A 25,616-nucleotide genomic window follows, 5' to 3' on the forward strand; every position below is an offset into this window, starting at 1 on the left:
AACCACATAATTATTATATTTTACATTTAACAAAAAAATAAAAAATAAAAATGATACGATGGCCTAACCAAAGAAACGCACATGGGAGAGGATTTGTTTTTAATTGAAAGAGTTAATAATCATGCCCAATCTGAAACTTTGTACTTATCTCTTTCATGGAATTTATACAATAAATGTTGATGTTGAATCTTCCTATATGTATATATCCTCTAAAAAGTACAACCAAATTAATATGAATTTTGGTCCAAAATTTAATGTTTTGATTTATAAAATCTTGCTCAATCAATATGGTAGTTGTGTTTACGCGTGTTGCTTCAGTAATCAATCAACTGGTTGGGACGTTGCTCATAATTGGAGAATTAGAAAAATTTCAATGGTATGAGATGGGATTAGAAAAAAGGGCCAAAAAGATTAAGTTTACAAAATAAAATACAATAATTATTTAAAAAGTGTAAGAAAAACTATTCATATGATTATCACTGACTATATGGTTTGCTATTATAATAGTAAATAATTGTCGGAAGACTATTGAGTGAGAAAACTAAAATGCATGATCAGAAACATTGACTGGCTTTTTTGCCGATTCTTTTATAAATGGGTCCTGATTACTCAATCAAAGGAAAAAAGAAAAGAGGAAGGAAAAAAATTAGAAGATTTAGGCCACATTGGCCCACTAATTTGTGCTTTTTATTTTGATTTTTAAAAACATTTTTTTCAATCTTTCAATGTGCTTGATTTTTTTCTTGCACAATGGGTATGTAATTTAGGCAATGGCTAGTTTCATTCAGTTTTTTTAAATTTTGATTTAAATATTATTTTATTTCTTGGTTTAAAAATATTAATAATTTTTTATAAATTAAAAAAAAAAACTTCTTTTTTCTTCTTCTTTATTATTTCATTCATAATTTTCAATTAATATAATCTATAGCTTTAAAAGTATTAATTACAAGATTTCAGATGATATAATGAAACCTTTAGGCAAATAGTAGCAAGAAAACAAAGACTTGAGAAGAGGATCATGAGAATCTGATCGTAATGATATTTTGACAAGGAGACACATGCATGATATCGGTTTGGTTGTATTGCTCTTTTTCTAGAGGGTCAATCCCCATTTTGGACGTAGATCTGACACTATTCTGATGATAATTTTGAAGAAACTTCCTAGGTTAAAGACAAAGTGAAAGGAATCATTTTGAAATGTAAATTCAGAATTCATCAGCTTTGAAAATTGTTAAAAAAAATAAAATAAAAATAAAATTCCCAAAACTCCAACCATACACTATTAATCAAGTAAAATCAAACATTTCCCCTAATTATATCATTTCATATATCTGCGAGACATATTGAAAAGTTCTTCAAAAAGAAAAAAAAAAAAGTTTCAGATAAAGATGTATCCTCCTCATCCAATCAATTCCTTTTTCTCATTTTGTTCTATATATATATATATATATATGTATATATATAGTATCTACCTACCCCAAAAGTTCTGTTGGTTTAGATAAGAAAGAAGAATGCCATATGAGAAAGAAAGTTTTTTTTTTTTTTCTTTTTCAGAAAATTTTTTTGGTTAATATAATCCACTTGAACAAGTTTTTAAAAGGCACCAAATGAATGACATAGCCGATAACACAAAGTAGAAGGGGTTTATATTTGAATGAAATGGAAGTGCGTGAAGCCCATACATATAGGTTTTAATAGTACATGAATGTCTGTATGTATGTATTATGTATATGATGATGATGATGAAAATGATGCTGGGCTAGATGATGGTGTAAGAGATAAGATGGGGCATGCATGGGAAGCAAATCTTAAAAGGGAATCAAAAGAAATTGCCCTCTCTTTGCCACCACTCCCCACCTGCTCAAGATATGGTAAGCGCCACATGATTTCACACCAGGGAAAAAGGCTCCGTTGCTGACATCACCTGTATCTCTTGGGGGGATTTTGCTGGGTCCCACTCTTTCTCTCTCTCTCTCTCTCTCTATCTCTCTCTCTCTCTCTCTAATCCCCCACCTTTTGCCCTTTTGCTTTCATCCAAGACTTTCCTCACTTATTTTCACATTTTTTCTCTTTTTTTTCTCCATTCAAAAACTCTCTCATAGTCTTTCTTGTATAAATAAAACCCACCACCCCCGTCAACTAAAAAATATTCATTCAAGATTTGTTTTGTCTATTTTATTCATTTCTTATTACTATTATTTTTCGTTTCTATTGTTTTTTCTTTTATTTTCTCACTTTGCTTGCCCTGTAATTCAAAAATCAAACTTGGAAAAATTTGCCAAGATTTGGGATGAAATCTGGTCGGATCTTGCTTTGTGGGATGTGGATTTTGGTGGGTCTTATTTCAATACAAAGCTCTTCTTTCCTTTCTTTTCTTCTCCTCCTTCGCCTCCACCTTCACCTCCCATAGCAAACACCAACCCAAACCCTGCAGATAAATCAATAGCTTAGCATAAAGCTTGTTCCTTTGCTATCAATCTCTTCGTCAGCCTTCTTGCTCTGGTAATTTGCTCTGTTCTTGTATCTTCAGCTGGTGCAATGGGCATGGCTACGGAGTCCCAGTTCCATGTTTTAGCCGTTGATGACAGTCTCATAGATAGAAAGCTAATTGAGAGGCTCCTCAAAACCTCATCCTATCAAGGTAAAGTCTTGGTTTAAAAAAATATGAAATTTCTGAATTGAAATTTAATTTCTGGGTTGCCATTCAGAAATTTCATTTCTGGGCTGCCATTGTTTTTATGGAATTTTTTTTTCTCATTTTGGGTGCTGTTGTTATTGGGTTTTGATTGCAATGTGCTTTGTTTCTTTCTCTGTAGTTACTACTGTTGATTCTGGTAGTAAGGCTCTTGAGTTCCTTGGTTTGCATGAGGATGACCAAACAAATCCAGATGCACCTTCTGTTTGCCCAAGCAATCATCATCAGGTACTATATGATTTTTATTTTATTTTATTTTTTTGTCTCTCAATGTCTGAGATTCCAACTTTTTTCTTTGCTATTTTCCCCATCATTTTCTCTGGTTTCTGAAAACTATCTTTGGTTCTTTGTGGTTTTACAGGAAGTGGAAGTGAATCTTATTATTACAGATTACTGTATGCCAGGCATGACAGGCTATGATCTGCTCAAGAAAATCAAAGTATGATTTGTATTTTTATTCCTTTGTCTCTTTGCTCTTTCATCATTATATTCCCTTCTCTTTTCTCAGTCTTTCCCCATTGAGATCATGATCCTCCCTGAAACTCATAGGTCTATGACAGAAATATCCAGATTGAGATGGAAAATTTTGCAATCCAAATTGATGCCATCAGAAAATGTTAACCATTTCAGTCCTTGTCTTGATCACTTGCTTTTAAAATATCTAGGAATATTTTCCTTCATATTTTCCATCAGAACAAATTGGGTCCTTAATATTTATATGTTTTTTTTTTTTTTTTTTTTGGTCCTATTATTATCTGATTCCCAGAAACTTGTTTGGAAATTTTTCTTATATTTTTTATTTCCAAATATCTTAATAGGATTCTGTCTGATATTTGCAGGAATCCTCATCTCTGAGAAACATACCAGTTGTGATTATGTCATCTGAGAATGTGCCTTCAAGAATCAGCAGGTAAAGAGTCAGAAAACCTGATTTGGGGCAGAAAATTCTTCTCTGGAAAGTTATAGGAATCTGGTAATTTCTTATTTTGTATGTGGGACTGATTAATTAGTATGGATTGCTAACAGATGCTTGGAAGAAGGGGCGGAAGAATTTTTCTTGAAGCCAGTGCAACTAGCAGATGTGATTAGGCTTAGACCTCATATGATGAAAACCAAATTCAGGGATGAAAAACAAGAGCAACAAGAAAAGCAAAGAATCCCAGAAGAAAAATTAGACAAACAAGACAAAAAATCAGAACTCCAGAAACTACAGCAAGACCAGCAGCGGCAACAACTGCAAAAACATCATCTAGAACAGCAGCTACCACAACAACCTCAACTGCAGCTACAGCAACAGCAGCAACCACCACCACCACCACCACCACCAACACCAACACCACAACAACAACAAGCCAATAGTAACAAGAGGAAGACCATGGAAGAGGGTCTTTCACCTGATAGAACCAGACCCAGATACAGTGGACTCGCTACTGTTGTTTGATTGATCATGAAAATAAATTTTTTTTTCTTTTCCATCTGAACAATGTAATTTTCATAAACTTTTTTTTTTTTTTTTTCCTTCCTTCCTTATATAAATTTCACTGCTGGGTAATACTGGCTGGATAGGAGTGTAGAGGGAGTTTTCTCATGTATACATTTTACATGGAAATCTTTCATTCAAATTTTGTTTTGCTAATTAAATCACCTAGAAAATGGAGGGGGGAGGTAAAGAACATATATCAAATATGTGCGATTTACTGGATGTTGTAGAGCCATAGAGTTGAGATTTAGCGAAAGCTACAAAATTTTAGTGTCTCTTTTTCCTTTATTTCCTTTTTATTCTTTTTGATGGACACTGTCAGTGTTATGTTGAATATCCCTGTTCTCTATCTAATTCTGCAACCAAGGTGATATTTGGAGGCGTTCTGTATGGAGCGCGTTGAATCTTTATAGCCAAACTAATATAGTCTGGGTAGAAATAGCTTCAAAGACACTCAACTACCGGTTTTTTTTTTTTTTTGTCTTCTTCTTTTCTTTTTCTTTTTTTATTTTTTTATTTTTGGATTGAGTTATATTGGACTTATATTTGAAAACTCTGAAATCGAGTTGGGCAGTGTTGCAAACCTTTTATGTGATTATTTCAGACATCCAATGAGAAAATTTCATGTTAGGTGCTTTTGGTATTTGTACAATTTTGTTTTCAACAAAAAAACAGAGAAAGTGCAAACATTAATTTAACTACTATTTTGCATTTTCCATGACATTGTAGCTATGCAAAAAGCCTAAAAACAAAAATCTCTGAGATGAGACATCATGTACTTTTTTCAGAAGAATTGTTTGACATGTTCATAATACATGGTCTTCCTAGAAAAATATGAATAGGAATAGTTGTTTAAACATATTTTTGGAGGTTGTTTTTTCTTTTTGAAATCATATTAGAAAGGGCTGGCAATAAATTTTCTCAAGGCTCAGCATACAAAAAATATAAAGGGGTATTAAAAAAAAATCTTAAATAAGAATGCAACGAAAAATAAAAGCACTTAACATCATTCAGAGGCATTTTCAAGTACCGCTCTAATGCCTGTTGAGCAGGATTCGAGCATGGGGTAGGGCAAAGCCACACAAGGAAAAAAAAAAAAAAAAAAAAAAAAAAGGTCCTGCAACGATGGTTAGAATAATATATTTTGGGCTCTCAGATACTAGAGTTTGGGCTTTGGTTTGACTTAGAGCACGTATAGGCCTACTTAGTTGTTTGAGAAGCCAATACAGCCCAGACGAATCTGGTTTGGTTTAAAAAAGTTTGGATGATTTTACCATTTTGGCAACCAACTTCCTAAATGTAGTTACAAGAAAATACAATATTGGTTTTCCGATCAATCTACTTGGATTGAAACCAACTTTAGTAGAATTTAGATTACATTATGAGACTTATAGAGATAATTCTCGTGGTGTTGAGATTATTACTTTTAATAAAAATATAAGATATATACAATCGGACTTTTTAAAATGATAAAATCCAAAACTCCACAGCCGAACTAAAACTTTTATAACGGTGCTAATAAGTTAACTGACAATGCGCCATTCATATTGATAAAATAATTAATAAGCTTTTATCATTGTAACTCAGTCTCTATCTAGTAAAGCACTAGTTCATGGATTGGAATCTTCAAAAAAAAAAAAAAAAAAAAAAAGTGTCAATGGTAACCGCACATTCTAGCTAAAACAGCATATGCTAAAATAGTAGATCTGCTTTTTTTTTTTTTTTTTTTTGGGTCCCTATTGATAGGTTATTTACTCATGATAAAAAAAGTTTATTGTATTTCTTTTAAAATGTGAAGACATTCCTACAGTTTAATGGGAATTTTTTGAGTTTCCAAAATATTTGGTCTTATCCATCGGACTCAATCGGACCCTTCGATTTAGCACGGTCAATAAAATGAAAAAAAATAAAATAAAATAAAATAAAAAGTCAGAATTTTCCCAATTACTCCTCCATGTCTTTGACCAAAAATTGACCGCAGCACAAATTAAAAAAAAAAAAAGTCCAATAAAAAGGACCGGAAGCAGAAACATTGTCCCAGTCACATGATCTTCCTTAGTGTGGGTCCCACAAGGTATGTTGCCCAAGACACGTGGCGGTCATAAGGGGCTTGGAGAGTCATATGTCAGGCAAACGAACCCCGCTCCCAAAAGACTATGCCGCAAATACTCAAAAACCGAAAAATCCCCCACTATTCCCAAACAAAAGGTGATCAAAGACTGCCACCATCCAAAAGCAACAACCTCTCTCTCTCTCTCTCTCTCTCTCCCCCTCTCCCCCCCCTCTAATTCTAAATAAAGCTCTCCAACTTTTTCTTTCTCATCTCGAAATTTTCTCGGAATTTTGTGGAACTGCAGGTAAAGATCGCCTCTCAATCTTAATTTTAGAACAAGGCGTTTCTTTTAGGTTTTCTTTATGTGAATGATTCTGCATGGGCCTTTTTTTTTTTTTTTTTTTTTTTTTTTTAAATAATCTGTTTCTTTAATTTTGGGACAATTCTAGTTTTCTTGTTGGTGACTTTGATCTTTGATCGAATTTTTATCGATTCAAAACTTTTTGCGGTGCAAGGTTTGGGAGACAGCAATTGCCCCTATAAAAATTTAAATTATTTATTTATTGTTTAAATCGTTTAAACTGTGTAAAATTTAATTTATGTTCTACAGTTATTTAAAACTGAGTTTGAACTTCTTTATTTTCTATGTTGATTTCATTTTTGTGAAAAATATCTTTATCTGCCTCATTTGCCTACTTTACATTTAATTGAGTTGTCGACCCTACAAACCCTAATGCTCTGTTTGTTTCCAGAGAATTTCAAATGAATTGTTGTTGATTCCTTTCCATTGTTTTGACGTCGAAAAGATTAGACTTTTTATTTTGTGTGAGGACTTGAAATTTTTTCTTTCGTTAACGTTTAGTGTTTGATCACTATAACTGATAATTTAACGATTTCAAACTTTATGTTGTGCAACTGTCTCCTCACGAACTAGCAAATTGAGTCGTAGAGTTTTGGTGTTAATGACTTTTTGAACTGACCAAAACCTGAGGTACCTTTTCTTATAGTGTTTTTGGTTTTTCCTGATTAGCTTTTGAGGGATTTGTAATGCTAATTTTCTTCCTGTGGCTTTTCCCATTTAGGTTACAAGTATATGGTTTTTATTCATAGATGATTATAAAAGCTTAGGTGGAGCATCCGGGTGCAACCTCCACGGGTTAGAAGGCCGTCAATTTAGGTCTCTTATGCAAGTGCCTGTCTGGTGGATAATCTCTAAATATGTCGAGTGGATCTGTGAGACGGGTGTCACGTCAAGATATACAACTGGTAAGCTATTACTGCTGATGGACTGTTGGACTTTTTTTGAGTTATCCACCTGTGTTCTTTTTTCTTCATTAGCGGTGGTTTACTTTAAAATATGGTATAGTAACTAGTGAGTGTACAGAACCAGGGGTTATTTCTAAGAAAATAAAACGGAAAATCAAATTCAAATTGGTAGTATTCTGATCTGCTCAATCTTTTTTCTTTTTCCTTCCTGATTTATGCTAAAATCCAGGTGCAGAATCTTATCGAACGATGTCTGCAGCTGTACATGAATCAGAAGGAAGTTGTGGATACTCTACTGGATCAGGCAAAAATAGAGCCTGGTTTCACAGAACTTGGTAACTATGATTGATGACAAACTTGCTTTTTTTTTTTAATCACTTATGATGCAAATTTTGTGTTCAATTAATGATTTCCTATAAGATATCATGACTATTTACCATACCCTTTTCAGTTTATTTATCTGTAATTTCATTAGGAGAACTAGAATACCTAAAGTCTCTTCCCTGATCAATAATTTAGTGATCTTACTGTCTTAATGTGTCATTTGTTTACTTATTTTATTTGTGAAAATGAATTGCTTCCCAGTCTGGCAGAAGCTTGAAGAGGAAAATCGGGACTTCTTTAAGGCTTATTACCTGAGATTGATGGTGAAGCATCAAATAATGGAATTTAACAGCTTGCTTGAGCAGCAAGTGCGACTGATGCGTCAAGTACACTCAACTGGAGTTGCTTCAATACCTGCTTCAAATGGCTCTCACATTTCATCATGTAAGAATGCTTGATCTAGTTGGATTTTCTTTTTATGCCTAACCTATTTTGGGTTTCCTAGGCATAAGTGGGAGTTTGAGGGGCTGGTTGCAGCAGATTTCAAATATTGTTCTCACAAACATGTTATGGAGCTGATAATATTCTGATGTTTCTTTTTAGATTAAAAAGTGTTTGGAAGGTCATTTCTGAGAGACACTTCTGGAGAATAAAACATTTAAATTATTTTAGATGGATTCCTCAGAATGATACTGTAAGCAATGAAGAAGGGATTGGATTTAGTTTTATGTTATAGAAAATTGTTTCCTTCCAATAACTCTACATGTTTTTGCTGAAACGCTTTCTCTCTCAAGTGGAAGTCATTGGTTGTTCTTTTTTAAATGTTTTAGTTATTGCATCTAACTTGGCTGCGGCTAAAGTAAACCTTAGGATTCTCCATTAAACTCTTGCAGTTGATTCAAGTTTGGCAATGTGTTTATGTTTATCATTAAAGATGTGAAGTTACAATCATACCCATGCTACTGTGACTCTTACCAAGACTTCCCTATATTTCTAGGTCGTCTAACAATCAAAAACAAATGTGGTCTTATACATGCTAAAATGAGAGTTACATGATTCAAATGCAAGAAGAAATACATAATGGAGGCTCTAATATTATGTTAAAAGTCACCGTCAATCCTAAAAACTTAGATAATTTGAAATGGGTCCACCTATATGTATGTATGTGTTTATATATCATCAATCTCTCTTCTTATCAGAAAACAACATTTAAAACTCATCCATTTCAAAAGTAATACCAAATTAAACTTGTAAATTTAAATGCCATGAGTATACATGTCCTTTTGAGTTTGATTCTAGTTTAGAATTTTCCCTTTATTTTACATTTATTTTATTTTACTTTAATCAATAATCAATTTTTATTCTCTAAGAGTGAAGCAATGTTGACATTGCCTTCTGTAGTCTCCACCACGGTTACCTTTTTTTTTTTTTTTTGGGTTGCAACATATGCTAACTTAGCGCATATTTCAATTAACATGGCAACGTTGCATATGAAATGTCGGAAGATTTAGGTAGAAATTCACTGAACTTCGTTTGTCACTTTAAAGAAGAAAGAGAAGAGATGGAAGAAAAAGAATTATGTTAAATGTAAAGGCTTCATCAGTTTATGCTGTTTGTCATGTGGTTCAAGACTATAAGAAAAGAACAAGAATGGACAAGAATGTCCGCAACTGAACGCCTCTGTTTGTGAAATGTCTTGTGAAAATGATCCTTCTTTTTTTTTTTTTTTTCTTTAATTACTTCTTGTGAGATTAAAAAGAAGAAAGTAGATGAGCATTTGGAGGATTAATTGGTTGCATTCATTATTGGTTACCGGTTCTTTTGTTTTTATGGTACTGAAAACTTTTCTTGATTTTTCATTGATTAATATTTCCGTAATGTTTATTCAAATTTCAAATTTGTTAAAAGTACTGGTTTTTCTTTGACTTTTTTTCTTTTCCTTTGAAATGCCACTCTTTGTAAAACTGCAACTCTAGTTCTGGGTAGTTTAGGTAGCATTATAGCTAAACTAAGAAATAATTTAATTGCCAAGTGAAATGGGATTCATATGGTTATGAATTAATGATTGGCTTTTCCAGAAGCTTGACGTGTAGAATCATGATGCATCTACATGCTTGCGCTTGCAAATGTAAAACATATATATGGACATTGTCTGAGAAATAAGTTATATGCTGAAGGCTTGACAAATAATATATATATTTTCCCCAGAATACTGGGTTCTGTTTGATAGTAAGTTCGTTAATCAAGGTTATATATCATTTTTCTTTCTATGGCATGTTTGACCTATTTAAATCACTCCTTGCCAACAGTGCACCAAAACTCGGCATGCTATGCCCCCGAACACGTTGGGCCAGCTTTGAAGGCAGAAAATATGCACCATGGTGTTGGTTCCTGCTTAAATACAACATTCACAAATGGTGGGTCCTCGTTGCATCCAAGTATGCACAATGCTGTTGAGATGTCTGCTCATGCTGGTAGGATTGATGCCCCATCAAATGTGCTTTCAAGTCAGAACACCCACATCAGTTTGATGCAAGGAATAAATGGTGGAATTATCAAATCAGAAGTTGGATATTCAGGCAATTCTCCTTATATTTTTGGTGCTGATAACAATGTTATAGAAGCACGGCCAAATGTTGGAGATTCGTCAGTTGCACCTTTCAGCAGTGTGGATTCTAACTCACAATCCCTGAATGAATCACTTCTTGATGCCGACAATGCTTCATACGGATTTTTAGGTCAGATCCCTCGAAATTTCAGTCTCTCAGATCTGACAGCTGATTTTTCTCAGAGTTCAGGTATCTGTGTGTAGGGGAATGTGTTCATGGTATATTGTTTGGGGGGACGACAATTGAAACTTTACGACAAGTCATTGATCAATTGAAATTTATGAAAGTTTCCTCTCTGAATGTGTGCAGAAAATTATACGCTAATTAATTAATCAAGTCATACTAGATTTAACATATCATTTTGGAATATTTCAGATATAATGGAGTATCCTAGGTCACCCTTCTTGGCAACAGATGCTGAAAATTTCCTGGATTCTCGTGAAAGAGAACATCAGGGTGAGATTTTTTTCTTACCTTTTATGCTTTTCATATTGTGTGTATGGGGTAACTAAATTCATATATTATCTCTCATAGTAGATAATAAAAGATTGGACACCATATCAGAAGGCTTGAGTTATGAAGATTTTGGCAGTGAATAATCAATACAGTTATGATGGTAAGTTATATCTAGCTTTGTTCAAGTAAACACTGCTTTTAATGCCTTTCCCACGTCATGTAGGAGCAAATTGCTTATACGTAAGTAGTCACTGAAACTGCCACACCCGTTTTTAATTCTTTTTATATATTTTGTTTTTGTAATTTTTATTTTTTTTATTTTATTTTCCCTGGTTTGTTCCTGTAGGTCTAATTCCACCCTGGAATAGAAGGGTGTGTACAGATAGAATTTTAGAGCTTGTGCTTTGGAATCACAAATGTAATAATGTGTTGAATGTATTGGCTGCTCCATAGAAGTCTGCTGACATCTTCATATAGTGGATAGTGACGAATATTGACAATAGGAGGTTCATTAGAATGGGGAGAGCTAGTTTTCAAAGTGTTTTATGTGAGACCATGAAATTCGTTGTAGTCATCATCAAGCATTTGATGATAATTTTGTGTGTTCAAGTGTGTTTCTGTTTTGAACAAATGTGTTCGCTTTTGCTTTCATAAGGGATGTGTTCTAGACTTCTTACCAAAAAAAATGATGTGTTGTAGACTTTTACCCAAAAAAAAGGGTAGTGTTGTAGACTCGATTAATAGATGCTTTACTTTTGAGACAGGTTGTGAGAGTTTTATTTTTTGGATGGAATTTATGCAGCTCTTTGTTTTTGGTTTTTTATAGTAAGGTTGTGAAATCAAACATAAATATGTTTAGTTCAATGATGGTAAGTGGTTACGCTTGATGATATTTTACGGTTCACATAAAATAATTGAATAAAGAAATTGTTATCTTGACAGCTTGGGTGATTATGAAATGGAAGCTGCGATTATAAGCTTCGTACTTAAGATACTCGTCTAAGAAGATTAGGTAAGATTAGGCAGTGCTTATTACATCCTTGTCAGAGATGATTTTCAGCATGTAAATTATCAAGGAAGTTAAAAAGAATTATGAAGGAGTCGAAGGAAATCACTTCAAGAAGCAAGTGCCGTTCACTTTCTGTGTTAATCTGTTTGACTAAAATAACTCCATGTGTCCCTTCTCCACTCATCCAGAGACAAGGGACGTTAAGCAAGGCAGCCGATAAGTCACAAATACATTGATTAAGAAAAAGATCTTTAAAGGTATTGAAATTATAACCCAAAAGAAAAACAAAATTGCAATTAATATAAGAAATCAGTTGGAATATCAACTTCGCAATGAAGAAGACACTCTAGGTCGAGTAAAAATGCATTTACATTTCTACTTGCTCGTTTCCTTCATACGACTGGATCAAGGCCTCTTTATTTTTCCTAATCAAAAGAAACACTGAGTAAATGCTTTGTTACTTTCAAGATACAAGTCATAAATCTAAAAATCAATTTTATTTTATTATAAATATCAAATCTTAATATTCCAACTAGGCGTCAACAACCTATAACACCATTCGCATTTTAAAATGGAATCAAATATGCGTAGTCATTAAAAATATTATAGAGGAACTTTAGACTTTTTACAGTTGGGAAACACCTTACAATACTATGGACCAACTAGCTTGATTAATTCAAAAAGTATCCTCAGACACTTATTGAGGCCCCGTTCTAAGTGCATTATCTAAATCAGCAATAAGATCATCCACATCCTCAATCCCCACAGAGATACGAACAAGATCTTCAGTTAGACCTCTTGCCTCACGCACATCAGCTGGTATGCTTGCATGAGACATGAAGCAGGGCATGCTTATGAGGGATTTCACGCTCCCTGTCAACATACAACAATAAAATGATAAGTGCTAAACCAGCAAAAACATGAAAACAAATTGCAACTTTGCCTCCAATACAAAGTGGATTACTCAAAACTCCTTGTGGTTCTGTTGCCTTAATGACAATATACATATATATATGCATTCGAGAAAGGTTGCTGCTAGAGATTCTGAACCAGATAAATTACTAGGAAGGCAAAACATTACCAAAACTGACAGTTATGCTGAAGTACTTTGTAGTTTCAACAATATGCTTTGATAGGGCTAGTGATCCCGTCAAAAAGCTCAGCACAGATCCCGCACCCTTTGCCTGAAATAGGGTCAATATAAATAAAAGTATGACAATTTTTTGCAGATGTTACCATGTGTCTAACATGCCATCTGATGCTGTACCTGAGAATAATGTAAGGCACGCCCAGGATGACCAGGAAGACCTGCATAATTAACCTTCTTTACTCGTGGATGGGAGGTGAGAAACTCAGCAACTTTTTGTGCATTTTCCTGCCAAAGGCACCCAAAGCATGAACAACCTCCCTGTATATTTTAAACAATGCAACTAGCCAAAGTAGCATGAAAGAACAGCAGGCCAGAGGCACTGGAAAATCTTTAAAGTTAGCATGATGTCTAGGTTTTGTATTACAAAGATCTAAATCAACTAGGATGTTCAATACATCAAAGTGAAAGGATACTCAGATGTATCAATATGTATGTACAAGTACAAGCAGATATAGCAATCTTGACTCAACAAGATAGTCTTTTGACTTGTATGGTGAACTAAGCAAACCAACACAGAACATAACATATAATTAATTGTGTTTTTGACCTCCATAAATCTCAGCATTTCAAATTTAATGCAATTAGGTGGGAATTTGGAAACGGAGGATGTAGAGAAGAGCATTTGAGGCATGCATGAAGCTGCACCTGTTGCTTCTCAACTCGTAATGCCATTGTCTTGATTCCTCGTAAACAAAGCCAACAGTCAAATGGAGCTAAACCAGAGCCCTCGGCATTTTGTAGAAAGTACAATTCTTTTGCCAAGCTGATAAAATGGAAACAGGGGAGTCAGAGAGAGAGAAGGTGGAAAAGTTACATGAAAAGATTCTACATGAAGTCCATCCTCCATTGCAAGAAAGCAGTAAAATTTACAACCTTTCCCCTTTCACAGCCAATACACCAGCCATTAAATCACTATGTCCAGCAATGAACTTTGTAGCTGAATGCATAACAATGTCTGGAAGAAAGGACAATTAATCAAAACTAGTGACAAGGAAAATATTGTAAATTTGTACAACATAAAATTCAAAGCAAAACAAAACATACCTGCTCCTAATTCCAACGGCCTTGACAATACAGGAGACATTATACTGTTATCCACCATCAGCAGAGCACCATGTGCATGAGCCATCTCTGCTATTTTCTGAAACGAGATGAATATAAAACAAATACTGCCTTCAGAAATTGGCAAATTGATTATCCCAAAATCATTCAGTAAATAAATATAGGCTTTTCTAGGTTGACCAAAGACCTTTTATTTCATTTATATATAAAAAGCAAATTTCTCATCCAGATAATACACGACAGCTTTACAATGTAGATACCCAATTCCAAAACAATAATTTACTCAAACATGGTCTAAATTGATCAAATATCATAACATGGAAAATGACTGAAATAATACTTCCTTCTCCATTGCTTAGGAGCTGTTCCAAAAACAAAAAATAATAAGGTATATAACAAAGATATCCTACACGAATATCAGAAATTATTAGTCGAGGATTGGTGGGACTCTCCAGCCACACAAGCTTTGTCCACGGGCCAATTGCAGATGCAACCTCATCTAAGTCACTTGTATTCACTCTTCTGCACAAAGTAAAAATTACATTGTAAGCATCACTCAAGCTAAATCAAGATCAATAACGAGGTAAACTATACTAACTTCACCACAACTCCTGTCTTTGGGATTACTTTTGACAGCAACCTATCCGAACCACCGTATAGGTCATCTCCAGCAACAATCTCTTCACCTGTATTATCATAAAGTAATAATATGATTTAGGTCAGATTGCCGCTATCAATTGCAACCAGCAACAAACAATAAGAAAACTAGTGTAATATAAATTTGCCATGAAAGAATTTCTGTCCCTTAAGGACTACAGAACCCAAAGAAACTCAGTCCGTTTCACAATATATGAGCGTATACCAGTATAGCATTAGGTGCTCAACAGCCAACATACATAGAATACGGCAATTGACAGGCAACATATTCAACCTAAGATACCTTCATCATACCTCTAATAATTTGTGGACCCCACTTTATATTATTAACAGTTTAATTAGTAGATTAAATTATGAAACAGCAAACTATACAAAAACAGGACAAAAAAAAGTACCAGTCCCAACAAGATGAGCTACAGCAGCCAAAGCGGCCATTCCACTAGTGAAGCAAAGTGCACGATCAGCTTTATCAAGCTTTGCCAAAAGGCTGAAAATACATATAGTTAAAAAAATTTAGACTACGTAGAAGGAATTCATCAATAACAATAACGAACTAGCAGTATTTAAGGTAGTCAAAACTACTTTAATTGCACTGATCAACTAAAATCAGACCTTTCAAGAAGATCCCGTGTTGGATTTCCACTCCTAGTGTAGTCATATGGTCCATTTTCTAATGCTGAAGGCTGAATAAAAGAGGGAAAAAAAAATAATAAATATAAAAAAGGGGCACATCTGTAATGAGGCACCAAAGGTGAAATTATGGAAAGATAAAGATACACAATATCATACGTTATCACTCAATCAAGAAACAATATAACATCAAGGCACGCATACAAGCACACTTCTCGTACAAAAAGTAGGGTAAAAACTATCCCAGGTTTTCTTCAGAAAAATTGTACTCAGCAGGATCTATTTGGTCAAATCACCAATCCAGTTCTTCCTTCCAAACATACAGAGCCTAATCTATTTGGTCAAATCACCAATCCAGTTCTTCCTTCCATACATACAGAGCCTAATCTATTTGGTCAAATCACCTGCTTAAAAGTAGCAGTCTGGTAAAGCGGGGCATTGACTGCTTCATAAGGATCAAAATCGTTCTCAAGATTCATCAGGATCGTTGATACGCTTGGCTCCTTCAGCCCAATTGCTGCAGCAACCAACATGGGCAAATTAACCACCAGAAATTAGAAAGACACAACATCAAAGCAACAACAACAAAGAAACACAAACCGTTTAAGGAGTCCGCAACACTATCAACCAAAGATGATGATGAGCTCAAATCCATCTCTCTGTCTGCCGAACAACTCAATTTCAATTTCTCCCAAAACAGCAACCTATTTCCCTTCATAGACAATGGCTTGGAGAGCCTGAAAGCATTTGCTAAAGACTTCCCAGTCCCCTTAAACAAACACCAATCGCAACAAAAATCAATATACTTAAAACCTCCACCCCTTTGCCTATAAAGTAGGTAAACCAAAAAAAAAAAAAAAAAAAAAAAAAAACTTGTCCTTTTTTTTTTTACCCAAAATGTGAATTTTATCCAAAGATTTTTAAGATAAAGAACATCGAGATGGAATGAATTCTAATTTCTATATGATTATGATTCTCCTGCATTTTCCGAGAATTGAAGAGAAAATGAAATAGACTGAAGAAGAAAAGAATGAGAAATCTACAAAGCTTACGAGGGCGTCGGGATCAGCGGAAGAGGAGAAGAGCCTGAGAGAGGTAGAAGAAGCAGCCATTGGAGGAGGAGTAGTGGAAGAGAAAGGTAGGGTTTTGGCGGTGGAATTGGAATTGGGTGGGAAATGACTCCATTTTGATTAGGGTGGAATCAGAGTCTATATATAATCAAATTTCATATTTTTCTTTTTTATTTATTTTGAAGTGAAAATATATAATCATATTTTGATTTTATTACATGTACATGGCTGAGTCTGTTGGAAAAATGAAAAATCGAATTGTGGCTTCTACTTTTTAGCTTCTCACGACCTTTTTCTCCTACTAGGCTGCTAGTACAGCGTTGTTTAAGGTAATGCGCACGTGTGTTCTTTTCTTGTCTTTTGGTTTTGGTCCTAATGTTGGCCAAATTCATTTTTGTATTATTACCCCCAAAAAAAAAAAACAAATTTGTATTGAAATTACTTTAAAAAAAATAAAAATAAAACAATTTTTTTTTGAGAAAAAATTAACATATAGGTGTCGTTTTGTAAAAACCCAGTTAATAATTGCTTGAAACAGCAATTTCCAACAAAGGTTGTGACATTATTATCAATTAGATAGATTTTTAATTTATGATGTTTGCACATACAAATTAAAATTTATAATCTTACATCATTTTCTCATTCAATATATTAAAAGTAAAAGAAAAACAACAAATTTTTTTTTTTTAGGAAGTAAAACAACAATCTAAAAGTTTTTATTTTTTAGTGGGCTAGTTAAAAATTCAACGCATTGGATTGATCTTAAAAGAATCTGAAGCTGAAAGTAAAATACTAGTTTAGTCGGATTTTAAGTCTAATATGAAGTGAAAGTAAAATTAAAAAGAAAAAAGAAGAGGAAAAAAAAAATAAAAAAAGGCCAAGTTTTCAATTTGTGGGAATTTGATAAAGGAGTCGAAGAAAACAATCGAGGAAAGGAAAAGAGCGGGTAGAGACAGTGAAGAGCTTTGCTGAAGAGGTTTGGAGAGCAGCAACATATGGCGTCTACTTTACAAAAGATCCAAGGGGACGACTCGGTGCTTTTGCGCGTCACTCATTCAAACCTCAAGACCTTCTCCGCCGATGTCCGCTTCTCTCTGCAGGTAAATTCTCAGCTCAGCCCCCCCCATTTTACCAAAATTTGTTTTTTTAGCTTTTGGTTTTTTTTTTTCTTTTTTTTTTTTTTTTGGGTTAATAATTTTGATGTGCATTATTAGACGACAGTGGAGTCTGTGAAAGAGAAGCTGTGGCGTAAATGCGGGACCTCGGTGAATTCAATGAGCCTGGAGCTCTACGACGACACCAAATCCAAAATAGCTGATTTATCCGATAATTCCAGGCCTCTCGGTTTCTATTCCCCCATTGATGGGTTGGTCTATGAAAATTTTCTTCTTGATATTGTTTTTCAAAGATATAAAAATCAAAACTTGAAGGGAAATGAATAATGGGATTTTTGCTTTTTGTTGGGTGAAAGGTATCGGTTACATGTGGTAGATCTGGATCCTTCGTCGGTAACATCTGGTGGATGGCTGGAGGACACTTCACTGGTCGAGAAATACTCAATTTCTGAAGAAGCTTATAAAAAACGCGATGGTAAATATCTCAAAACTTGATACCAGACTTTACTATATTTTGCAGCTGAGGTAGAAACTATTGGAATTGATTATTGTGCTTTAGGTTTGAGTGCTTGTTTTATTATAAAGTTTGTTATTTTGAAATCTCGTCTGGGATTTTCAACAATATTTATCATATTATAGCATCACTGTGTTGGGAATTGATGATCGTCGTTTTCTATGTAATCTCACTCTCTTCAAGATTTTGAAAATCTCTAGTTCACAAAAGAAATCATAAATGTATAGTTTTTTTTTTTTTTTTCAAAGCTTCTGTGTTTTTGTAACTTAAATCACATCACATGGGCATTTCTTTGCTATTATTTTTATTTGCTTGCGTTTTCTTTTTCTTCTGCTTCAGGCACTTACAGAAAATTTAAGGAAAAATTGGCGTCACAAAACCCATCTGCTCTTGGGGCAAAGGTGAGCCTTCTATATCTTAATATTTTAAACTTTGTTTCTTAGCTTGCTTCTGATATTTTTCGCTGACTTTAATAATCAATTATTTCAATGATCTTTCTTGTTTGCTGTAATAAAATGAAATTCAGTGTTTCTGGCTTCTGTTGGTCTATCTAAGTCTTTCCAACCATGTTATCTTCTTCAGTCATCACTTTTCTTTATGGGACTTTGTGGATCTTGTCTTAATTTTGTTATCCGAAATCTGTTTACAGATATCAGAAAATTACATGGAAGACCTCTGTGCAAATATCAAGGTTCGTTGCTGCATTTTCCTTTTTCTTTTATAGCCGTCTGGAAATTGGTGGAGTATCTTGACAAATTCACATACTTTGAAGAATTATAAGAATGCAATAACTAGTTCCTGTTAACGTTAAGCAAAAGATTATTTTTTAGTTATAAAGTTATTCGGTATTTGCATGATGAAGTAATATTGAAAGTTGTGTTATTAAGTTGCCTAGGTATTGTGGTGTAGTGATCATTTTTTAGAGGTAGTTTGGATCTTCTTGAGCATTGAACTGTAATTTATTTGGATCTTTCGCTTTGTTTGACAATCTTTCCAATCATTAATCACTGAAGGTAGGAGATAGATGTGAAGTTGAACCAGGAGAGAAAAGAGGTGTTGTTAAATTTGTGGGTAGAGCAGAATCTCTGGCACCTGGTTTCTGGGTTGGAGTTCAATATGATGAACCGTTGGGAAAACATGATGGCATGTAAGTGGGATCTTAAATTGTTTGCTTGGTTTTTTACTTGTTTCTTCATATCATTGCATCTAAAATCTAGTTCTTTGTTGTGCCAATGTTGTGAATCTTTCTCATGGTGAAAAACTATGAGGCTTAGAAAGTGTTACCTTATTGTGGATGAATCTGCTCATTGTCTGTTCTAAAATATTTGGCTAGTCAAAATTACCTTACTACTTTTAGATTTCCATGCTGTTTTATATGTATTCATCAGTGGAGTTTTCTGTTGTCCTAGGGTGAAAGGAACACGTTATTTTGAATGCCCCCCACTTCATGGTGCAATGGTTAGGCCAGACAAAGTAAAGGTTTGTATGCAACTTTCTTTATGGTTTAACTTTTTAGATTATGATGGCGAAGACCTATGTTAACATTTTGAGCATTTTTCCGTTTTGGTCCCTTTTGATGCTTATCATCAGCAATCTTAAAACTAAATGCTAGCCAGAAATGACCTTTTCTTGCAGTTCGGCTTTTGTGTTTGTTTCGTTTATTAGTAGAGAATAATTTAACAGAAAGCTTGATTTTAATTCTTATTTCCAAAATTACACATTTATTCTGTTTCTTTTATGTTTTAGATTGGTGACTTCCCTGAAAGAGATCTGTTTGAGGAGGATGAAATCTAAGCAGGTCACAGAAAGGATTTTTCATGTTACTCAAACTGCTATATGACCTTCTGGCTTTAGTCATGAACAAGTTCAACAAATATCTTTATTTCCATTTTGTGGCTGGTTTACATCTTCATAACAGAGTGATGCATGAGAAATTGCCGCTTCTCTCTTTTTTTTAACCCTTTTTAAGGGTTGGAGCAATGTTTTGGAAGAACTATGGGATAAAACTTGGGTTTCTCCCTGCCAGCTGTAATAGGTTGTATATGCTTTATATTATCGCTTTGAGAGGGAAAAAAAAAAAATGTTGATGTTTGCAAAATTCCTATCTTCCATTACTTGCAATCTTCCACATCCTAATTATAAATTCATGCCATACGATATACTGGCTTCTTCCTCCTTTTCCTTATTCTGATTGTCAAACGATTAGTATGTATTTAGTCCTTCGTTTAGAATACTTTTTTTAATCTTTGATATGTAGTTTGGGAAACGGAAGCTAAACAAATGAAAAGTCTTGCATATTACCAATAATAATAAGAAGTCTTGCAGAACCAAATGATATCTTATTGTTACCATTGGTTTATGATTCAACTTTCATCCTCTAGACTAAATTTCACTCGGCTTGAATATCCGGCGGTTATATGATGTTTTTGACTTGTGAAAGTAAAGACAAACATAAAAAGGCTGTGTATTAAGTTAGTGCATGTATTGATGGGGGCCAAGGGATTGAGCTTCTGAAATTGAGCTTGTTTGTAAAAATGGGTCTTCATGTATGTTAAAATCAAAAGTTTATTTCACCGCATTTTAATGTTTTGGTTATCCCACAAATCTATGAATTCTGAACGGGTCGAATAAAACTTGCAGCTGCCTGCTACTATTTTGATTCAACAATCCCATTACAAATAAATGCAAGCTAAATCCATTACTTTATATTCGTAGCCCAATCTTTTTGACAGAGCAATGTGTAATGTAGAATGTGCATGGTCGTGGGGCGTATAGCGGATGTAACTTTTAGACAAATGCTATAATTTCACTCCTGAAGTAACATTGAAATTATTAGAGTGAAAAAGTTAAATAGAAATAGACGGTGAACTTAAAAGGGAGGCTAGCTAGCCTTCGAACTCCACGATTTTGACCACTGACGAGTCCCCTATCTTTTGGAAGACGACCACCTGATCATTGGGTTTGAGTAATCCCACAGATTCACCATACTCAAGGGCAAGTTTTAAGCTAGTTTCTTCAGTAGAACCACCCGAAGTAGCCTGCAATAAAAGTTAGATTTCCAATGTAACAAGATATAACAAACATCGTAAAAGGAAAGAATGGAAAAGCAGAGGGAAAGAAAAAAGAGACAGAAAGGAAAAGGTGTGGAAGAAAAAGCAACAGAGAATGATATTCTTTAAACAAATGCTGTAATCCATTCATTTAAGTAAGGAGCCATTTGCAATGAACTTTTTCTTTGGTAATCCATCAAAAAGTGCTTACCACAATTGGACCAGCCAAAATAGGATAAACTCCTCTTACACCCAGTAAGTGCCTAGCCTGCATCATAATAGTAGGAAATTGCTCAATACAAGTGCTTCTTTGAGTATGCTCAAAGTGTTAGAGAGTGATAAACCTGTGATGAACCCGTGAAAATCCATTTCAGTGAATTTGTTTTGAGACGGGGAATGACAACCGCGAAAACTGGCACTGTTGGCCTGTACTTTGCAATCAACCTGCAAAAACAAACTTGTCAATCAAGTTTAGCCTGTAATTTTCTATTTCTAGTATGATTCTCCATTTTTTTGTTTTTTTTTTCCCCTCTGTTGGATGATAAACATGTAGAGCACCTTGCTGCTCCACCGGAGGAAGTGAAAACGACAATGATTGCAGCCTTAACTGTAAGAGCCGCACGTACCTTGTAAAAGATTAAGAAGAATTCAACTGGTTGCTGTTTGTTTGGTAAGAATGAGAAAGGAAATAAGGAGGGTGAAAAATTTTCACATACCGCTGATGAAGCAACAGATTCGGCATGAGACATAGGCTCTTTCATATATTTTAAAATTGTCTTGAAGTGAAAAAGCTGATTATAAACTCTTTCAGCCTACAAAATATTAACAGTTTCCCCGATACGCTTATTGTCTGATAAACATAAAAGAGAGCTAAAAAAATCCTGCCAAAAGTAACATACTTCAGCACATATGCCGCCAACAATTTTGATAGCCTCAACAGGATATAGGCCATGAAGTGTCTCCGCGCCTAGCAGGATACCATCCGTACCTGATTAATGATGCACAATAAAGATGTGTCTTCAGAAACACAGAAAAGCAGAAACACAGTGAAAGCTCATGATACTGAAATGGATGAATTTACAAACCATCAAGAACAGCATTAGCAACATCAGTTGCTTCTGCACGAGTTGGCCGTAGATTCCCAGTCATACTGTCAACTACCCGAGTAATTATGGCAGGCTTTCCAACCATGTTGCACTTATAAACAGCAGATTTCTGGAATAAGAAAACCTACAATGTACAGAGAGGGAGAGAGAGAGATCTCAACATGGTGACCAGCACAACAAAAGTTCTATCTAGATTCCTGAGAAGTTTTCATTTTCTTGGGTAATTGGCCCAGAAAAATAGATATTTGATTTGTATTTCAAGAGTCTTTATCACGTTCACTGCAATATATATATATATATATATAGGCTTTCTAACCTTTTCTGGGGGGAGGTCAATTCCTAAATTCCCACGAGAAAGGATAACGCCGTCGGCTTCTCGAAGAATCTCATCAAAATGTTTCAAACCCTGTATCAAAAACATTGCTCATATATAGAATGATAATTTCATATGCAGTACAAACATTTTTGGAGACACTGAAAGAAATTTAATAATGCATAGTAGGAAAACAATAAGGATTAAATGCTGCAACTAACTAAAACAAAGAAGAGACCACCACCGGCCCGAACTCCTCTGAACTAAATTCAAATTCATGACAATGCAATAGCCCACCTCCACTGTTTCAATTTTGGCAAATATTCTGGTTTCATTCAGGTTCTGTGTTTTAAGGAATGCTCTAAGCTGCAGAAAAGAGTAAAATTAACAGATTAACCCCCAGAAGTTGCAAGAGATGTACAAATCAAAATAAATTGTACAAAAAGAACATAGAATTTCTCTGCTTATACTAGAACTGAACTTGAAGGTGAAAAGTGAGAACAGAATGATATATCCTCAGTTTAGAAGGCAAAACCAGTTACTGTAACAACAGTAACAACAAAAGGAAAAACATGAACTGACCTCTTGCACATCTTCTACATGGCGTGTATATGAAAGAGAAACGAAGTCAATGTTATTCCGTGAGCCCCAACTTGAAATAACCTATTAATTGGTTGGAAAGGAAAGAAGGAAGAAGTCAAATGTTGGCACTTTTCAGAAACAATTAGTAACATTTGGAAAGGGCTTAATAAGTTCAGTAGTATAGAAGCAGCAATAAGTTAATGATGAAGCGTAAGTATAATTACCTGCTTGTCATAGTCAGTTAAAGTGGGCAAATTGACATGGACTTGGGAAACATGCATGGTAAATATAAAGCCTGAAAGAGTGGCACTGTTTTTCACCAGGCAAATAACATCTTGATTTTTTGTCTCCAGAACCTGCAGACTTATGAATGGACTAGATGAGGAATGAGGAACATGATATACTACTAGAGTATTGATACAAGGCCTTAATTCACATAAATCAAGGCAGAGCTTAGGGTACTTATTTTAAGATCTAATTACCTCAAGCCAAACAGAGGTGGTTTCACTCCCTGTGAAGAGGTACTGCCCAAGAAAAATGGTATCACCCTTCTTTACGGTCTGCAATGATAGGGAAATTAATTATATTAGATTATTAATAAGCAAAATTACACTAAGATACCATCTATTTAGCTAGTTTTGCAGAAATGCATTATCTGTATAACTTAGAAAATAAATTTAACAAGATAAAGAGGACGAACCCGAGCAAGGTCGGCATAACTAACTGGTAAGATATCTGCTGATGGTTGTATAGTAGTATCTGAAGTGATAGTCACATGATCATCAGCCTTCAGCTCTATTAGTTTCCCTGTCTCGTTAGAAACTTGAAGTTCTGGGCCAATAGTGTCTAGCATTACCTGAAATATGAATTAATTGGATGTGAAACCATTCAGAAAATTCAGCTTTTACAATGACTTGTGTTCACTCACAGCACAAAGTTTCTTAGCATTTTTCGCAGCTGTCCTTAAATTATCAATGGTTTCCTGGTGGTAGTCCCCATCAAACCCAGAAAAATCAAACCGGGCAACTGGAAAGTTGGAAAAACAAATATCTTTAGCACTTATAAAACATAAAAATTAGAAGAAAAAAAAAAAAAGTAGAAATGGAGATTGTTACCCGACATTCCTGCCTTTAGACATGCCTCAATTGCCTCGACAGAGCGCGAGTTTGGTCCGAGCGTGCCAACTATTTTGGTAAGTGATGGTATAGAGCTCTGCACACAATTTCAAAACCACATGAACACAAGGAAATGGTCAAAAAAGGTATATGCTTTCTAGGGAATAAGCTAGTTATTACTAATCCATTCTGTTCTTCTAATTGTTTGCTGAAGATTATTAGTTAATTAAAATGTTTTCGTTAGAATTATAAGCTATACTTGACTGAAACTTTGCTATTGTTGTTTCACTGACAGATAAATAATCAAAACTTATAAACATTAGAGCCTCCACTATATAATAAGAAAAAAACACTAGAATTGGTAAAAGGTACAAATGATGATTTCCCAAGAAGTATTAATTGTGAATATCTGTTTGTGTTTCTGATTCTTACTAAATGATGAACAGCAACTGAAACTCATTGCAAAGAAGAAAAATCAAGAAAGAAAACTAGAGAAACAGAAGAAGTTACTATTGTGGAAGAAGTTAGGACCGAAGAGAGCTTGAAAGGCTCTTCAACCACCATTTGACCTCCCTGCATAGATAGATAGAAGCTTAATCCTTTCAGGGACAGAGAAGGGATTGGGGGTTTAGTTTGGTACACAAAGATTTTGGCGGGTAAGTAAGAAAAGGAGACTTGAGGTTTGTTTAGATTTATAGAAGAAACTGTGGTGGGCGTTAGGTAACGAAATTACATAAAAACCCCACCCCCTTCTTACAAATAACACCTCAATTTTCATTTTAAAAAAAAAGGTTTTAACACACTTCAGCTACTACTTCACGAACCCTCAAAAGGTGCAACAGTTGAGACATTAACATAATTATATAATTATATATGGTTATGTGTGAATGAGATCATGAGAAACAAATTGGTAAAGAAATACATAATTTGTTTATTTTATGTTGCCTTTTTTTTTTCTTTTTTTTTTTTTTAAAGCTTATGTTTGCATAGCCTAAGGACTCAAATACTATGAAAGGATGAATAATAGATTTGGGATCATGGGATGGCAAAAAGTAATAGACTATGTAGGGATGCCTTAGAAACTTTTTTAAAATTCAATTTGCATATTATTTCTTAAATATTTTACCTTACTGATTTTTTTTCATTCATTTTTTTAAAAATATTGGATACTGCATCCTTTGATAATTATTCATTAAAAAAATATAAATAAAAATATTTATTTATAATAACGCAAGCATGGCTTGAACCTTTGAGAAATGTTACCATTGCTTTTCTCAGTTCGATCCTTTTGACAATAAGATTGTTGTCGTTATTTTCCCAATAATTTCTTTTTAATTTTATATATTGATGGCTATTCTTT

General features: G+C 34.3%; 5 protein-coding genes across 18 annotated transcripts; 3 read left to right on the forward strand and 2 right to left on the reverse strand.

Annotated features, from left to right (window-relative positions):
- Positions 1 to 2,072: 2,072 nt before the first annotated feature.
- LOC107433771 (two-component response regulator ARR9) lies at positions 2,073 to 4,463 on the forward strand. Its single transcript, XM_016045118.4, has 5 exons — positions 2,073 to 2,641; positions 2,817 to 2,923; positions 3,057 to 3,134; positions 3,535 to 3,605; positions 3,722 to 4,463. Exons 1-5 carry the CDS (start codon positions 2,539 to 2,541, stop codon positions 4,134 to 4,136), a joined length of 774 nt encoding a protein of 257 aa, XP_015900604.3. The 5' UTR covers positions 2,073 to 2,538; the 3' UTR covers positions 4,137 to 4,463.
- A 1,890-nt stretch (positions 4,464 to 6,353) lies between these two features.
- On the forward strand, positions 6,354 to 11,646 carry LOC107433788 (uncharacterized). 9 transcript variants are annotated; one of them, XM_048465892.2, is made up of 9 exons: positions 6,362 to 6,532; positions 7,163 to 7,219; positions 7,311 to 7,494; positions 7,724 to 7,829; positions 8,080 to 8,262; positions 10,128 to 10,616; positions 10,803 to 10,883; positions 10,962 to 11,043; positions 11,230 to 11,646. In XM_048465892.2, the coding sequence occupies exons 3-8, from the start codon at positions 7,447 to 7,449 to the stop codon at positions 11,024 to 11,026; spliced, it is 972 nt and encodes a 323-aa protein (XP_048321849.2). In that variant the 5' UTR covers positions 6,362 to 6,532; positions 7,163 to 7,219; positions 7,311 to 7,446; the 3' UTR covers positions 11,027 to 11,043; positions 11,230 to 11,646. The 9 variants fall into 9 exon arrangements, 8 of the variants coding, with proteins under 8 accessions (XP_048321851.2, XP_048321845.2, XP_048321850.2 ...); XM_060812857.1 differs by having other exon boundaries at positions 10,128 to 10,556; XM_060812856.1 differs by having other exon boundaries at positions 6,364 to 6,532; positions 10,965 to 11,043.
- Positions 11,647 to 12,111: 465 nt separating this feature from the next.
- Positions 12,112 to 16,723, reverse strand: LOC107433787 (cystathionine beta-lyase, chloroplastic). 3 transcript variants are annotated; one of them, XR_001582831.4, is made up of 14 exons: positions 16,435 to 16,723; positions 15,992 to 16,160; positions 15,796 to 15,908; positions 15,374 to 15,444; positions 15,157 to 15,248; positions 14,703 to 14,790; positions 14,515 to 14,626; positions 14,087 to 14,183; positions 13,916 to 13,997; positions 13,688 to 13,805; positions 13,160 to 13,267; positions 12,974 to 13,076; positions 12,535 to 12,765; positions 12,112 to 12,317 (listed from the first exon to the last, which is right to left on the reverse strand). XR_001582831.4 is itself a non-coding variant. In XM_016045136.4 (13 exons), the coding sequence occupies exons 1-13, from the start codon at positions 16,501 to 16,503 to the stop codon at positions 12,590 to 12,592; spliced, it is 1,398 nt and encodes a 465-aa protein (XP_015900622.1). In that variant the 5' UTR covers positions 16,504 to 16,723; the 3' UTR covers positions 12,371 to 12,589. The 3 variants fall into 3 exon arrangements, 2 of the variants coding, with proteins under 2 accessions (XP_015900622.1, XP_015900623.1); XM_016045136.4 differs by lacking the exon at positions 12,112 to 12,317 and having other exon boundaries at positions 12,371 to 12,765; XM_016045137.4 differs by lacking the exon at positions 12,112 to 12,317 and having other exon boundaries at positions 12,371 to 12,765; positions 16,444 to 16,721.
- A 511-nt stretch (positions 16,724 to 17,234) lies between these two features.
- On the forward strand, positions 17,235 to 20,275 carry LOC107433794 (tubulin-folding cofactor B). Its single transcript, XM_016045153.4, has 8 exons — positions 17,235 to 17,561; positions 17,676 to 17,827; positions 17,933 to 18,051; positions 18,430 to 18,491; positions 18,740 to 18,781; positions 19,104 to 19,237; positions 19,500 to 19,569; positions 19,837 to 20,275. Exons 1-8 carry the CDS (start codon positions 17,457 to 17,459, stop codon positions 19,882 to 19,884), a joined length of 732 nt encoding a protein of 243 aa, XP_015900639.3. The 5' UTR covers positions 17,235 to 17,456; the 3' UTR covers positions 19,885 to 20,275.
- Positions 20,276 to 20,711: 436 nt separating this feature from the next.
- Positions 20,712 to 24,926, reverse strand: LOC107433793 (pyruvate kinase 1, cytosolic). 4 transcript variants are annotated; one of them, XM_060812853.1, is made up of 16 exons: positions 24,767 to 24,926; positions 24,257 to 24,353; positions 24,070 to 24,167; positions 23,842 to 23,997; positions 23,624 to 23,701; positions 23,366 to 23,497; positions 23,142 to 23,222; positions 22,857 to 22,925; positions 22,563 to 22,652; positions 22,226 to 22,370; positions 22,040 to 22,128; positions 21,857 to 21,952; positions 21,699 to 21,766; positions 21,485 to 21,584; positions 21,352 to 21,408; positions 20,712 to 21,128 (listed from the first exon to the last, which is right to left on the reverse strand). In XM_060812853.1, exons 1-16 carry the CDS (start codon positions 24,833 to 24,835, stop codon positions 20,976 to 20,978), a joined length of 1,578 nt encoding a protein of 525 aa, XP_060668836.1. In that variant the 5' UTR covers positions 24,836 to 24,926; the 3' UTR covers positions 20,712 to 20,975. The 4 variants fall into 4 exon arrangements, 3 of the variants coding, with proteins under 3 accessions (XP_060668836.1, XP_060668837.1, XP_060668838.1); XM_060812854.1 differs by having other exon boundaries at positions 24,788 to 24,921; XM_060812855.1 differs by having other exon boundaries at positions 24,689 to 24,804.
- Between the last annotated feature and the right edge of the window lie 690 nt (positions 24,927 to 25,616).

The sequence above is a fragment of the Ziziphus jujuba genome, chromosome 11, assembly GCF_031755915.1.
Source record: "Ziziphus jujuba cultivar Dongzao chromosome 11, ASM3175591v1".
Taxonomy (NCBI): domain Eukaryota; kingdom Viridiplantae; phylum Streptophyta; class Magnoliopsida; order Rosales; family Rhamnaceae; genus Ziziphus; species Ziziphus jujuba.